The sequence below is a fragment of the Pecten maximus genome, chromosome 9 (genome assembly GCF_902652985.1).
Source record: "Pecten maximus chromosome 9, xPecMax1.1, whole genome shotgun sequence".
NCBI classification, from domain to species: domain Eukaryota; kingdom Metazoa; phylum Mollusca; class Bivalvia; order Pectinida; family Pectinidae; genus Pecten; species Pecten maximus.
This window is the reverse complement of record NC_047023.1, coordinates 20,367,273-20,384,511: the sequence shown is the minus strand read 5'-3', so window position 1 is coordinate 20,384,511 and position 17,239 is coordinate 20,367,273. Positions and strand designations below refer to the sequence as shown.

At 33.3% G+C, this 17,239-nt stretch overlaps 1 protein-coding gene across 1 annotated transcript; it reads left to right on the top strand.

Moving 5' to 3' along the window:
• The first annotated feature begins 24 nt into the window (after positions 1–24).
• LOC117334933 (protein FAM219A-like) lies at positions 25–15,409 on the top strand. Its single transcript, XM_033894790.1, has 5 exons — positions 25–209; positions 4,302–4,401; positions 5,102–5,183; positions 6,111–6,194; positions 6,875–15,409. The coding sequence occupies exons 1-5, from the start codon at positions 138–140 to the stop codon at positions 7,065–7,067; spliced, it is 531 nt and encodes a 176-aa protein (XP_033750681.1). The 5' UTR covers positions 25–137; the 3' UTR covers positions 7,068–15,409.
• Positions 15,410–17,239: the final 1,830 nt, after the last annotated feature.

Here is a 17,239-nt window from a genome sequence, read left to right as displayed (position 1 = left end):
GTGGTCAAACGAGACTCTCGTAATATCTCACGTTGACTCAGAAAAAAATGGTCGGCAATGTACTTCCGGAACACGACTGATGTGAATAATGTTATGATGACCAAGAAATAACCATACTATTTGTCTCGGTTGGTGCCATGGATAGTATGGAAGACAGTGGATTTGATAGCGACCAAAAATCAATGCTTAACGGAAGCTCTGAACCACAGGTAAGAAACATGTGTGAACTCGCTCTTGCGTGACAGATGTCAAAACAAAATTGTGGGCCAGGCCCAGATCTTGAGAGCTTAGAATTGCATTAGATTTTCATAGTTAACAATTGTTGGCTTTTCCCATGTAACGAAAACAACTGGAGTTTAAGGAACACACAAATGGACACCAAACCGCTCCAAAACCACTGTTAGGGTACATGCTTTTAATGTGGATCATGACGATTACCATCATATGACTGTATGATAATGATAATGACACTTGTACTTTCATACTGCTGTGTCACAAAAAATATTCAGTATCATCAAATATGATAACGGAATGCTAAAAAGGTATATGATTATCATAATTAATACCTATAGCTGAAACCAGTTAATGACTGTTGTTGTTGTTGGCAAAAAACATTTGTATGAAAATTTGAGAAATTCATCGCAAAGTTGACCAGCCAACGTACATCTGATCTGAATAGCAACGAGCTCGCACAGGTAACCATGTTGTGTGGAGGGATTCATCATTGATTACAAACCGTTTGGTTCAAATCTTACGCAGCCTGAGTGTACTGAAGAATCTTTAAATTAGTACTGTTAATCATCCAAATAAGTTTCTATATATAGCTATCTAGTGTGTTATAAGTGTAAATGTTGTGTTGGTAGTACAATCGTTTCGGTTCTTCATAAAGAAGATGTTTTGGAATTACAAAAATACTTGAATTCTTTTGTTTTGTATAAAAATGACCCTTGTGCGTAACCGTTTGAAGTCGCGATATTGATTGACATTATGATTGAAGATGTCAAAAGAAGCTTACAAGGTCAGGACATCAACAACCAATGAACCATTTATATATATATATATATATATATATATACTGTATCTCTGTTTCTCAATTGAAACTCAATTGAAAGCTTGTGGCGTTTGGCCCCTGAAAAATTCAAATACATGTACTTTAATCAACAGACATAAAATTAAGGATAATGGGATTGGGTGTTATGTGTGATTTGCAGTTTAGACATTTCTGCGAAACTAACAATATAATTTTATCCAAAGTTTGGCTATGAAAAAAGATAGTTATAGTCCGAATGATTTTGACTTTAAATCAGCTTTAACATCATTCACCTATATATCAGTCAATAAAGCAAACATATAATCAATAGTCAGAATGGTTCTGACAAGTTAACAGCAGCATGTTAGGCCCATGTTTGTGGTGAAACTATAGCTAGTTCAACATATGTACAGCTAATAATAGAACTTGTATACGCAACTGTCGTAGAAAGAGAACAAACACATTGAAATACCTGGGTACATGAAAATTAACAGGGTTCATACATTTTTACCTTTGAAAAGCCTTGAAAATGACAAAATGGCTATATGATGCCCTTAATTTCACTAATGTGCCTTGAATTTGATGGAATAGGTATTAAATATAGCTTCCTTATAAATTCCCTTTGCATTTTGTTGTTAATTGCCCTATTAATTACAACGATTTTAAAAGAAACCATAACATCCCCTAAATATAGCTTCCTTATAAATTCACTTTGCATTTTCTTGTCAATTGCCCTAATAATTACATTGATTTAATGCCACATACTCTCGAAGAAACATATATATCAATGTTTACATTTTGAGCTTTGTACAGTTTTCGGACTTGATAAATACCTAACAGACTATAGCTATCTAGAATCAGAAACTGAAAGAAAATGTGTATTTATGAAAGTATACGAGGGAATTCCCAAAAATAATAACTGTGGCTGCCGGACCAAGTTTCTCTGAAAATAAGTCCCACAATGCAACGGTGGGTTTTACAGTCCATACAAAATGGCGGAACGCCGAAAGCGTGGACCTGGGAAAACGCAGACAGATTCTGCCAAAAAAAGACACAAAAGTGAGTGGAATCGGCAAAACCTGAGTTTTTCCTTAGGAAAGGAAGTGATTCTTGAAACTTAGCGAGAAAAGAAAAGGGAATAGACTCGAATTCCGATTTTGTCGGACATCTATTGGATTGCTGGTTAGCTTTTGAACATTGTCAACTTCACCGATCTCAAATTTTATTGATGTTTTGTTGTATGCATATTGCTACATTTTAAAATTAAGTATTTAAATGTAAACTATGTATATATGTTTGTTTATTTTGTTCAGTACTAGTTATTATGTGAATATTCTGTTAATATGTTTAAATGAAAGCATTATTAGGCAAAGTTTACGTATGCTCGATATGTAAACAATGGCCATGTGTGTAGTTTATGTGCAGCGCACATTGTTATAGCCTCGTTCTCAGCTCCGTGACAAATCTCGCGATAAATATAAATGCGGCGAGTTATTTTTATACACTGATGATGTCTCGAGGACTCCCCCGGTCAAGCGTCCAGGCCAGTAGTCATTTTAATGTGAGGAGAGCTTGAATGAGAATCTTGGATTGCCATTTATACATGCGTGCAACTAGAATTTAAGGTTGTTTGGGAGTATGTGGCTTTAAAAAGAAATCATAACATTCCCTTGCATACAAATTTTCAGATATATCCCCTAGCCTCCAATTAATGTTTGATTATCCACGTGGTGTACCAACACAGCTGGGTTAATTGCTACCAGTTGGTTATTAAAGCAGATTCAAAATATGACACATTCTGTACATTTTGTAGGAAACTGATAGTTCTGTAGAAAATGAACAAATCACTTTTAAAGATGCATGAGAGAAGTGATCAAAGAACATAATACGCTTATGCTACATTAGCTAGTAACATGTGGCATTTATATATAAACAGTCCATCTGTAATATGAAACTGTTGAACAGTACAGGAACAAAATAAACATATTCAAATGTGTTTCATTAAACTTTACTAATAAATTTCAAACTGGGATTCCTGTATGAACCCTGATTCAAATATTTATTTAGATATTTACAGCATAATATAATTAAGATACCTAGAAAACCTACAATCTAACTTACCCTGCATCCTGACTAATTATAAGTCCCCATAAAAATCTCTATCTAAAACTTAATAAATATGTCAAACATGTTATACATGCATTACATTGTGCACTCATATATATTATAAAATACCACTGAAGAAATCAGTGTCTAACCTGAGTTTCCTCCAACTCCAACACGATTAATCAGGACTTTCAGTAGACCCTTGAGAGTATGTTTTTGACCTCTCTCAAAAATAAATGAAATCTCACTCCTAGTGTTGAAGGGACATGCAATATGTCTATTTGACCCATCAGATTTCTGATAAATATATAGTGATTTGACTTCTAAAATAGCTAAATATCAAGTGTGAACTTAACTAGTTGCCCTGAATTGATGCAGATGTCAGGACATTTGTTGTGACATTAAATTTTGAGAGCAGTGTATGCATATTTTCCCCAATCTTAAAAATTTGTGCTGAAGAGAATCCATGCCACAGGTTATGGTATATATTGAATGTCTTAGTTAAGATTAAGGAAATCTACCCTAAGAAGAGGGGGTCGTTGTGTGTGGATGTGCCTTTTACAGTGTTAAATATGGTTAGACTAGCTAGCTGTGTCATTCAATAGCTGATCGTGCATGATGGAGCACACTTCTTTGGTGTAGTTGCATTGATAGAGTCATAGATTATCACATTTACACAGCAGGGGACCCAGAGTTGATGCCTGTTGGATTATCATCAGGGCATGCTGACATCACACCTACCTAAACATATATATTGATTATTGCAATATCTATTTATCTTGGGGGCCGCGGTGGCCGAGTGGTTAAGGTGTCCCGACACTTTAACACTAGCCCTCCACCTCTGGGTTGCGAGTTCGAAACCAACGTGGGGCAGTTGCCAGGTACTGACCGTAGGCCGGTGGTTTTTCTCCGGGTACTCCGGCTTTCCTCCACCTCCAAAACCTGGCACGTCCTCAAATGACCCTGGCTGTTAATAGGACGTTAAACAAAAACAAACCAAAATCTATTTATCTGAAATCACTTACTAAGTTCAAAATCTTTGTTTCATTCCATCAGTAAACTAAAGTCTATCATTTTCTGCCAATCAAAATGTCACACAATACATTAGGTAAAATCAGATGATTATATTCATAGTATTAAGACCACTGGAATGTTTGTTTTTTAGAGTACCAAACCTTCCTCTTCAAAGTCATCATCCAGTTATTCAGATGCCAGGACACAAAGTCATGCCCACAGAAAATCTTCACAACTTCAAAAGAAATTAGGTATGCTTGCCATTGATTGTTATTTGATATACATGTCATTGTCATTTAAAATATATATACATACAATGTAACACAAAATCTATATCCTGACGGGCACAATAGTGTGTTTTGTATTCTTCAATTCATGAGTTGCAGTTCAATTTTAAAACATTGATTAGACATGTGCTTCTTTAAACCTTATCTTGAATTAAATTTAATCAAATTAATTAATCAGTTAATTTAACAATTGATCAAATGGAATTTGTATACAAGTAATTAAGAGAGTTCTAATTCTATTTCATTTAAAACAAATGTCACTGGCCATGCATGGTCACTTTTGTACTGGTTTTTACAAATCCTATAAGATAATGTTTTACATTGTTTTGATTAGACAGTGATGAGCATTATGTATACTGTACCTGTAACAATGGTATAATGCTACATTTAGATAATTATGTATGCAGCATAACAGCTCCTTTAATCTTTTGTAATACAATGTACATGTAAAAAATACAATGTATCAAATTTTGCCTCCTCAGGCTGTTTATTTCATTTTTCTTCCACAAATAATTGTAAATCTTTCTCAGCATTTTAATTTGCATACATTGTATTTTAATTTTTTTATCATTCATTATTGTTAAGTTTAACACATTAACAGCAACTACATTTGACAGTAACTACATTTTATGTACAATTGTATTTATCAATATCATTTTGACAGAGAGACACAGAGAAAATGCCAGGAAGGCTAAAGTTATAAATCAACAGCCCAGTAAAAACACTTTTATGATGCCAAGAAGTCGGTAAGTAAACAGCAGTTTGTGGAAAACCATAATGTTAGTAGCTGTAGTGTGTATAGATTTACACGTAAATAAGAATACCTTTTTCTTAGATGATCATTCAGATAGTGAGTTTTTTTGAAAAATTCTTTGTCCACAGTCCATCCAGCATTGAGTAATTTTTGTTATCACTGTTCCTATAGAAGTCCTAGAGAAATATGATCTATATGAAATAAATTTCAAAAATGTGTTTCATAGTTGTGGCATCTATATTGTATCCATAACAATGTATTTCACTATTTTGAGAGAAACTCCCAGAAGTGTTACAGTAAGCTAGCTGCCATATATACCAAACCAAGATCTGTTTGATAAATATGAGCCTTAGATTCTATCTAAGTAGCCTACATGACTCACAGCCTGACAAAAATGTGCTCAAATTAAACAATTGATGGCCCACATGTACAATAGCTCAGTCGGTTAGAGCGCCGGCCATATAACCTAAGGTAATGATCCGAGGTGTGCGGTTTGATGCTCCCTGCGCATGCCTGTGTTGGTTTGTGTTTCTCAGGAAGCTGAGAAATGGGCCAGTCCGGCTGTCGTGATTTTCGCCACTGGCACGACAGTTTACTCTATTATAATAGCTTAGGACGGCATGCAATGTGCCTCCTGTATGTTATTCAGTGAGGTAGTCATCAACTACAACAAGGAGACCGGTTTAACCCTGTCTCAAAAATGACCCTGGCTATTCACAGGGTAAATAAACCCAGCAAACGAACAAACAACCCAAGATATGCTTGGAAAACTGCCGGGAGAATGGAGATGTAGTAACAAAATACAAATATATATGTGTGTGTAGGTGTAATACACATACAAAAATGTATCATATTGTTTGTTAATTTTCAATGTCATTAGTTTTTTCACTTAAAGGAAGTCGTTTTGTGCTTGTTCCAGACTGATGATCCCTCCTAAATCGGATTCCCAGCCAAGACCACTTGACCAGCAGCCATTGGTGGCAATAATGACAGATGATGAGAGGTGAGGACAGTAACATCACAACAACTCTCTAGCTTCATTTAAATTCTATAGTGAACATTTCTAGCAATGTCATATACTATGTATGTATTTACTAAATATCATATAATTATGTGTATGTATTTATCAAATATCATGCAGAAATATCATATACTTCTGTGTATGTATTTATCAAATATCATGCATATAATTCTAGCTTGCTATGCATTTTTAGCCCACCATCATCAGATGGTGGCCATGGGGGCTATTCAAATCACCCTGCATCCATGGTCCGTGCTCCATCTATCGTTTGTCCGTCCATAAATGCATGTTATCGCTATTTCTTGAAGGTTACTGGAGGGATATTCTTCAAACTTCATGTTCCCCTTGGTACCTAATTGTGCCAATTAAATTAAAATCAGTCTGACATAGAACCAATAAAGATCATTCGTTGGTGGATGCCAAAGTACAAGATCTTCTGGGACCTCTTATTTGTAAATTCAATATGACAAGGGTGTTTTAATGTATGTTTTTCAGCTGGTATATGTTCATACATAAATATTTTCCCTTAGGAAGCTGTGCTGTTTTGGGACACTTAAACTTACAACCAATATTATAATTATATAGGCGTAGTTTGAGAGTCATTGTTAATGAATGTTGTAGGCGGTATGTTGTTATGAATCTCTTAAACTTATCTGTTTCAGCGATGATGATGATTTTGAGTCACCAATGCTATCGCGAGGTGCTAACAAAGACATTACCCAACAATTAATTAAGGATGGCTACAACCTTGACCTTGAACCTGATGATGAGGACCTTGACCTTATACCTCCACGACCTATGAATGAACGATGTGTGTGTTGTCAGAATTATACCGGAACGTGTGCTATACAATGACGAAAGTATAAAACGAAAATGAAGAAGAAGATAGTCTGTCAAAATGACAAAGACATATATTTTTGTTTCACAAATTGTACAGATATAAGAGTCTGAAAATAGAGAAAGTGTCATGTATATGAAATGGAGGGAATATTGATTTTTAATGCGCACTTAAAAGAGGGACATGTTGTACAGAAGTTTGATGGAGGATAACAACATGAAACTAACAGTAACATATGTTTGTGATTCTTGCTCACTAATTTTTTGTATGATTTTATCTTTGGCTTGCCTTTATAGCTTCACTCAGTCCAAAGGGCCGATGAGAACTTATGCCAAATTGTCCATCATCTATAGCTACCAATAGCTTAAATAGAATATATATAATAATATTGTTTTTGTCCCATAAAAGTTGGCAGATTTCAGTCCAAGTTAAAGCATTAATAACACTAGGCTTGGTTATACCTGGAACAAGGATGTTAAGCCCCATCTATTAATCAGTCAAGAATGAAGCATTATAAGGGGGTAGGATTAAGAATATAGGCTTGCAAGGTCGTAGAATCACCAGGAACCAAGGAGGTTTTACCAAAACTGGCCACTTTTACTTAATTGTGCTTTTAACAACATCTGCAGAACAATCATTTTAATTTTAAGTTTGATGGGTCTGAAAGTATGGATACCCTCGATTGCTTTAAACAGCAGTTTATTGGGTAAGATTTGAATGGGAAGATATACACTTACGGACCCATGAGGTACAAAGCAAAAAACATTAATATAATTGTATATGAATGCTGTTAGAATTTTTCTAAAGTGTATAACAGTATTGCTGGGCTAACTGAGGAAAGTCACTTTGTAGAATTATATTTGGGGTAATTAAAATAATCATTTCCACCAGTCTTGGTCAAAATCGATACAAATGTACCCCTCTTTGAGTTTGTACGAGTTTTGTTATTGCTTGCATGTGTGTGGGTTGCAATTGGTTAAGAATCCAATGTGAGTGTGCAATATAGGTCCCATGGACCTCTTGTTTTATATGGAGCCCAGTGTCTACACGAGCTTCCTTGGTTTGCTTCATTACGATCTTAATTTGCAAGCTCATTTTGTTATGAATCTTGAGATGTAGAAGATGTTCCCAATAGCAGAACTTTAAAACAAATTCTTTACATGATGGTACCCATTAAAAACCTGGAGCCTGAGTGTAAGTTAAATGTTGCCGAAATAAGCCTTGAACCAATATACCAATGAATCTGGCATTAAATAATACAGTATTTATCTTTAGAATAAAAATGGTCACCATTTGTAATTGTGTTCTTCATTTTAAAGTTATTGGATAATTAGGTATTGAGGAATTGGAATTGAAGACTGTGCAATTTTCTTGTAATATGTTTGTTAAAAATATTCATTGTCTGCTTGGTTCAAGATGAAAGATTGCTTTTTTTATTGTTCATGTTTTTATGCAGACTGGGTTTCCTAGAAATAACTTCATGTAACAATACAGTATCAGATCTGATGAGTGGTTCCAATTTTTGCAATTTTGTTTAAACATATTTTTTCTTCTGGTTGACCATTGTACTTTTACTCATGAATCTTGATAGATGATCTGGTTTTACAAATTTATGTGAAATTGAAATCGAAATCATTAATTTATTCTGAATGTGTTCACAATGCTTTTTAGTTGATTTTGAAACTGCATTTAGCTCAGGCTTAGTGAAGGTACAATGTACTTTGAAAAAAAAACTTCCTGTTTCTACAAAATTTAATAATATACCATGCTGTATTTACAAATTTTGTTATTGTAGATATGTTTTGTTTTCCTGTTTATAAAAAGTGTTTGTCTATTGTTATATGCATGTGTTAATTTTATAGGTGATGGTCACTTTAGTTTCATATTTTAGATATTGATACATGTACTACTGGGCATATTAGATAGATGCATTTGAACATAACCACCTGTAATTAGCTATACAATTCTTCATTCCCATTGTTATGAGAAACAAATGGTTTTCTCATTCAAGAGTGACATGAACATAAAGATATGTACTTCAAAACTAAACATATTGAGTATTACTATATTGAGGGAGTGGTACATGTATTTATATGCTGTTATGAGAACTATATTGGATCGAATCTATTGGGAAATATCTGATGAACTCTTACCTCAGTCTTCTGCTGATAAAGTTATTCTGTGAGAACTGGTATATATAAATATATAAGACAAATATATATTCACTGTTCCGATACATGTAGAGTTCCTATACATACAAAGTATTTATTTAATGCTTTCAGATAACTATATATAGGACACTGCGTAGATTAATTTAAGTACTGTATTTGGAGACTGTCAATTGAATTGTTTGTATAATCAAAGATCACAGTGCCATGAAATGGCTCTGGGTGAGGTTGTGGTTGTTTATAAGTTTTGTATTCCATGAAAGGAAGGGGTAAATAGGTAATTAAGTATTATTGACAATGAGAATGGGATATGTGGAAGTAATATACGATACTTGTGAGAATCTGATACCAATATACATGTGTTATCTTCTCATATACTGTTACATGTAGTGTACATTGTCATTACAGGTACACATCCCTGTTGTGATCTCTATTCCATTATAATTATGTATATCAACTCCTTTTTTTACTTAAGCCTCATGCTCTGTCGAGTTTAAAAAACTTTATACAGATCAGAAAGTCATTAAGAATTTGAATCTGAATGGATTGAAATGTTCACAACAAACATGGTTTCTCTGATCAATGTTTCAAGGTCGACATCTTGACAATATGAATCAATATTTTTGCTGTGTGATGTAATGTTCTGTAATTCTGATATCACAATAAGGGATATCATGTGAGGTATGAGATCACAGTATCTGTAGTGGTCAGGTAGTCATGGTAACCACTAAATATTCTGTAGTCCATATATATGAGTTGACATATGGTCAAATAATTTCAAGAATCATAACAATTTTCCATTTAATACAGAAATGTGCAATGTTTATGTATATAATCATTAATGTATACTATTAAGTAATTCTACTAAAACAGGTAATGTTTAGATAGTCCCAGAAGAGTTTTACATATGTCTACTCAGTATACCAATCTGTATCCATTTCTTGCTCAACGTAAACTGCTTCATGTGCAATATATCTGCTGTTTCGTTAGTACAGCAAGCTTGATGTTTGTAGGGTATATATACATGTATGTCTATCACTGTTAATCGGCACGTATCATATTGGGGATACAATCATTACTCGGCACCATACACACTAAACCACAGAAGCATTAGTATCGTAAACACAAAACCTGAGTTTATTGGAACATGTTAAGATTTGTGAATATTTGTAATTTAATTTATCGTGTTTCATTGACAGTGATACTTAAAAAAAAAGCACAATCATCTTTTCATATCTAGTGAAGCTTATTCTAATTTCTCCAACAATTTGCACATGGTTAGGTGTGGTTGATGACAGTTGGGATCTGTGGTAGTTCTGTTGTGCGTGTTACAGGTACTTTGTATTTGGGTACCTGTTTGTATTGTGTTTAATGAAATCCTTGTGAAAATCAATCTTGCATCATAAAACTTTAATTTCCATCTGTTTAGTTTGACTTGAGTTTAATGATTTACAATAGGAATACATGTATTAGGGATATTTCATTAAAGGGGCATTACTTCGTTTGAATAAAGTTTAGATCATCAAAATTGAACTCTCAAGATAAACCAAAGTTCTTTGAGTATTAAGTCCTGAAATTCTTAATTCGACCCGAAGTATCACTAACTACCGCAAAGACATACAGTATTTGTATATGACATGCCTTTTTTCTGTACATTCTGGTGTTGATTTCATTACATGTAGGCACAAACACTCATATAATCATCATTCGGACATAGATTTCATCAATAGAAATTGTGCATGTTTCTGATGTTGGAACGAAGGAATGCCCCTTTAAATATTAGTCTTCTTTTATGCTTTGAATAAGGAAGGTGTTTTATGTTATATTTTAAACTTGTCTATTAAGGGGAGATAACTAGTAAGTTAAAGCTAATACCACTATCAATGTCTTCAGGGTTATTTTTCGTGTGTTGTCCCGATATCATGGGACAGTTCTGAAAATTAAAATTCATGATCACTTTGCGCATCAAATACCAATATTGATAATACAGTTTATTATACTGTAGTAAATTAAAACTTTGCATTTGCTTTGAATTAAAGATTTAGTGAAATATTGAATTAGTGATTTAGTGAAATATTAAATTAGTGATTTAGTGAATTATTGAATTAGCATAGAAGTGAAAATCATTGCAATTTATACTTTGTACTATTGTTCTTTTGACATTTAAATTTACTCATTGAATTGTTAGATATTGAATTTGAATATAAATTGATATTTTTTTTATATTTTTGTTAGGAAGTAGAGTAACCCACAAGGATTTGACATAAATTCCCAACCGACAGTCCATATATACATATATGTATATTAGTTACACATAATACATATATGGACCGAGTGTTTGGAATTTGTGCCATGCCCCTGTTGATCAAACTGAAAACAATTTAAAGAATGAAAATAAGTATATTAGTATAAGATTTTACTGTTATATTAATACTCATTAGCTCTAGGCATAAATCATGATATCACTTTAAAATTGGAGTATGTGGAGGCTTGCACTATTTCTGTGGAGAAAGAATGAGTACAATAGGTATTTGTTTTATTTGTAAGTTACATTTCATTTTAATTACAGTTACTATGGTACAGCCATATACAAGCTGGTTCATTTGTTCAGTCTTCCAGGACAAGAGATTGTTTTTCTCCAGTTTATTTTGGATCACCTTTAGTGCGTTACTGCTACATCGGTAGGCATTCACAGTAGAATTATGTGCTCAATTATAGTGTGCTTAACATTACGTGTATATTTTTTATTAATCATGGATGATTTGTACTTAGGAGGTATATTTTTCATTAAGAAATTTTTGTCGGATAAAATTCGCTTCTTTTCACTTTCACCAAATGATGGTTTTTCTCTGCAAAAGTAACCACATCCTAGAAATTCTAAGGGTAGCTTTCACTTATAATCTCTGCACATCAAGATAAGCTTCCTCATAATAATGACCTTGATTTCACAGCCATCAGGTATGTTAAAAAGTTCAATGATCTTCTATTCAAGTTCCAGAAGATCCATATGCCTTATATTTTGCCAGCAGATTTAGCAAACAAATGACCTTGGCCTTTATATTATGTAACTCTTAGATGACTTGGAAATGCTTTGTAATTTTCGCAAGAAATATAAAAAATCTTCAACAAAATTCATAGAATTATTATCAAGACAATTTTGTCAGCAAGGTTGATGTTTCCAAAAGATTTATGAAACTGTACTAGAATTGTAATTCCTATTTCTTATTGTGATATTAACCATTGTTAATCCAAATGCAAGTTCACATATTCTAATAAATGCAACCTAATGTCAAGCAAGCCTACACTTCTCCACTAGTACTGTATACATTATGGCTGTATGCATGATATGGATGTTATACAAAGTGTTTTGCCAGCTGAATTGTTTGGCATTCTACATGTAGTTTAAATTGTTATATCAATCAAAGTGTAAGCAACTTAGATTTATTCAATTAGACTTGAAAGTTGCAAATTGTACTTATTAATAAATCGTTCATTTTTTTATTTTTTTTATTTTGACAACTATTTAGAAGGGCCTCTTTTTCTCACTCTTGAACAGCTGATCTGAATTTGTGATGTTATGTTTTGAGGCAGAGGCAAGTAATCTATCAAATTTAAAAAAAAAACTGGAAATGGCCCTAAATTATTGTTTACAGCTTTGATTTTGAGCAATTATATTTTTGTTATTTCTTCGAAAATTATTTAGTTTTATGTATTTTTATGTTGAATTTTTTCAGTTATTGATATCAGTAGTTGGAAATTTACACAACTTCATTATGAAAACATGTTAGTATGACGTACTGGACATTAGATCTGAAGACTGTTATGGTTTTGGTCAATCTAATTAAAATTAGACTTGTAATTTCCACTTCTCTAATATACGTTATATATACTGTGATATAACACAATGGGAATGGCATATCTAATTTAAGTTTGGGTGTGTTGGTATAATTCTGTGTATGCTTGAAAAGATGTAGAAAGTCTGTACAGTGTAGAGAGTTCAGATGAAATTCTTTTAAGATGCAATTGAGTATTTCATCTTCTTTTAAATAACATTATCATCTAAACATCTATTTTTTTCTGTTTTCATTATTCACTAAACAATATATAACAAGTTTCTTAAGAGATAAAGGTCAGTGCTAAATCAAATTTTCAGTGTTCTTTCTCCGAATTCTGATAAAATTGTTCAGTTTAACATAGTAATTTGAGGGATGTGTTTTTCACTTAATTGTGAGATTCTGGTTGGTTTAAATGAGGAATTTAATGGTTATATTTAAAACAAGTAAATATTGACATTGTTCATGTGTAAGTGTAAAATACATCGTAAAACAGCAGTCAGATAATCACAGTTTTCAATCACTTTTACTTTTCAGACAGATACATAAGAATAAGTGGAAAGTTTTCGAGAGCTGGTATCCAGTGCTGTATTTGATTTTTGTTTTTTCGTTCATTTATTGTGTTGTCCCAGGTTACGCAGGTTTATTCCTATATACGTATCACCATTGTTTTATGTTTTCTAGTTTTTATGTTTCATTCATGATGGTTTTTTCTATTTTTTTCCTTTATTTATGTTTATTTTGTTTTTATATCAATTTTATGTCCAATGATAATTCAATCTGCTATCATCAAGATTTAAAGCATTAGTATAGGTATTTTTACTGAAAGTTCTTTCAAGTGATGATTGAGTTCATAAATCAAAAGGGAAGGCTTTGTAGCTGTTAATAGGAAAGTTGGCATGCCTTGTATTGTGTATCTCTCATTGTATTGTGTATTTCTCAATTGCTGCTTCTGAAATAAGTCAATGAATTCTAAGAAACCAAGACATTTGTTAAAAAATAAAATACATGTACAAGCTAAAGTATTATGTTAGTACAAGGAAACTTTATATTTTTTCGATATTTATTTTCATGTAGAAGTAGAATAGTATAATATGGCTTTTGTTTTGTTCCTCCCCTAGTAATGCATTCCTTATTTGTTTTATTCTCTATTTCTATTAGGTCTATAGATTTAGATGATGTGTCTTGTTAGACGCATTTTTAAGATTATGTTTGTAATAGTTCCTGTTGTAATCCCTACAAATGGTGTTATATTTGGCTTAGTCCGAATGATTCTGACTATCGGTCCGCTTTATCTGCCCCTAGTAGTATATTAAAGCAGATAAGTAGTCAGAATCATGCGAACTGTATTTCAACATGACTAGTTTCTCTGCAATATTAGTTCAGTTCCAATTCTAGTTGTATTTCATACCATTGACTAACATTTTGATATTTTCTCAACCTTAACACACACCGTTTGTCTCCGCATTTTCAGCTTTTACAATTAATGGCTGTATGGCTGTCTGAACAGCAGCCATACTTGTTTTTGTGCTTCCCACCCCTGGCTGTTAACTAGGCGATAAACCCAGTAAACAAACAATCCCTTATATGTCAAATTAGCTACATACCATGACAGGTGATATTGGTCGATAGAATGATACTTTTGGCCCTTAACACATGAGGGCAATTCCAGTAAAATACATATCCATATTCAGGTTATAATGATAGTGTTTGAATTAAGATATAAATCTAAAGGTCCTTGTAGGACGAATCAGGAGCCCTCCCATTGGTTAGATAGCCCTGATTAGTTTAGAAGAATTTAAACTTTTATATGAAACACCATAACATTTAAGTGAATGAAAGAAATCTTAATTAAAACCTGAAAAAAAAGTACTTGCATGGTATGGTAGACTTTCGTTATTCATTGAAGGTAATATATGTAGGAAAAGAGGCGTCAACATTATATAATGATAAGGATAATGGGGTTTTTTTAACGAATGTTTTTCCACATTGGAAGATGTTTGTGAAGCAATGATTTATCCTGAATGGTAGGTATATGTTTTAGGGTGCGTGATGTTTCATCCTTTATAGTGGGTAGATATTTTGGGATGCCAGATATTTGCTGTATTTTATGATGGGTAGATATTTTGGGATGCCAGATATTTGCTGTATTTTATGGTGGGTAGATATTTTGGGATGCCAGATATTTGCTGTATTTTATGGTGTTATGTTAGTCACATTCCAGAGTGCCTAGCATTCTCCCTTTCTGCCATGTATAATCTGTGATTTATCTCATGCGATGTTGCCCAATTTGATTTGCAAATGTAACGGTGATATTATTATTATTTGCCACGATCTAATAAAGGTAATTCAAACTGACTTGTACATTAATTTATCATTTCCAGAACACTCATTTCTTTATACAGGTCAGGATAGATACACTAATCTTTTGTTGTATTATGGACTTTAATTGCGCCCCTTTGTATATTTGTGATTACTGATAAAGACATAATCGCCTGATGGAAGATAACCCGTTTCACCTTTGTATTATATTGAGACTGATGCGAGCTAAAGTAGCTACATTTTAGTTGTAATGCTGAATTCGCCCAAATAATATTTTTTGCACATGTCACTAATGTATATTACTCTGGAGTGTTTTTCATTGGCCAAACTCCTTTGTGACGTCATAATGTCCTGTATTGTGAATGGCGCAACAAAATAGCCATCTCCGTTTTATTAGCCCTCAACATTTTAACAAAAGAATATGTGCAACGAAGAAAAGACAGAATCCCCTGGATAAGAACACCGTCCAGGCTATCAAACAAAAACACAGGAGCTGGCAGAGATGCATTGAGACTGGATGAAAATAAAATACGTTGAAAGCCGCAAACAATGTTAAAAAATTGGTGAGGAAATGTTAAACAAATCTGGAAAAAGATATAGTAAAAGAGGTAAAGACCAGTCCCAAGCAGTTTTGGAGATACGCAAATTCTAAAATTAAAAAAAAAAACAGAACTGCAAATGAAATGTGGGAACTAAACAAACATTGCTAAAACTGATCACGATAAGGCTAACGCTCTAGCAGAATATTTCTCAAGTGTATACACGGTTGAACCCAAAGGTAGTGTTACCGTAGTCGAAGACCGTAAAACAGAAATTCCACAAAGTACTACTGAAGTTTCGGAACTTGAAATATTTAACATTCTATCATACAAAATCACCAGGAGGAGACAATTTCCATCCTGGAGTATTGAAGGAAACAGCGGATATTATAAAAGTCCCTTTGTGCGAAATATTTAAGTGTTCATTGCAGACAGGAGAACTTCCTGATAATTGGAAAGACAGTTTGGATACTGCGATCTACAAGAAAGGGGACAAGAAAATGCCAGAGAATTATAGACCAGTTAGCTTAACTAGCGTTATATGTAAAACAATGGATTGTAAGGTCAAGAAAAATGGCTCATCTGGAAAACAGTAATCTCCTAAGTAAACATGGATTCGTAAAAGGAAGGTCGACTATTTTGCAGTTACTGAAAGTTATTGAAGAATGAACATATGTTTCAAAAAAAGGAGGATAAATCGAAGCAGTATACCTATACTTCATGAACGCGTTAGTTACGGTTCCACATCTACTGCTTATCAGCAAATAAAAATCATGGATTATTGCAGGAAACCGTCCATTGGGTGCCAACTTTTATAACTGGCCGGAAACAACGAGTATCGGTAAACGGAGAACTGTCCAAATGGATGGAGGTTACAAGTGGGATTTCCCAAGGAAGTGTTTTAGGACCGAAAATTTGTAATTTATATCAATGACATTCCGGAAAATATTGATGCAACCACGTATTTATTCGCAGATGATACTAAAATCTGTAATTATATGAAAAATAACAATCTTCAGAATGACAAATCAACTACGAAAATGGTCAGAAAAAATCCATTGACAAGTGTAAAGTTTTGCACCTAGGAAAGAAATCCAACAAAAGATCTCTACATTTATACCAATACACACCAAAGGAAGAGTTGCGACCTCCCTTCAGGAAGTAACAAGGAAAAAAGGACCTTGGAATTACAACTGATAGCAACCTTAACTTCAGCGATCATATTCATGATATTGTCATCAAGGCAAATAGAATAATGGGGACCATCCGAAGAACCTACGCATACTTGGATACTACGACTTTCTGTCATCTATATAAAGTGCTTGCT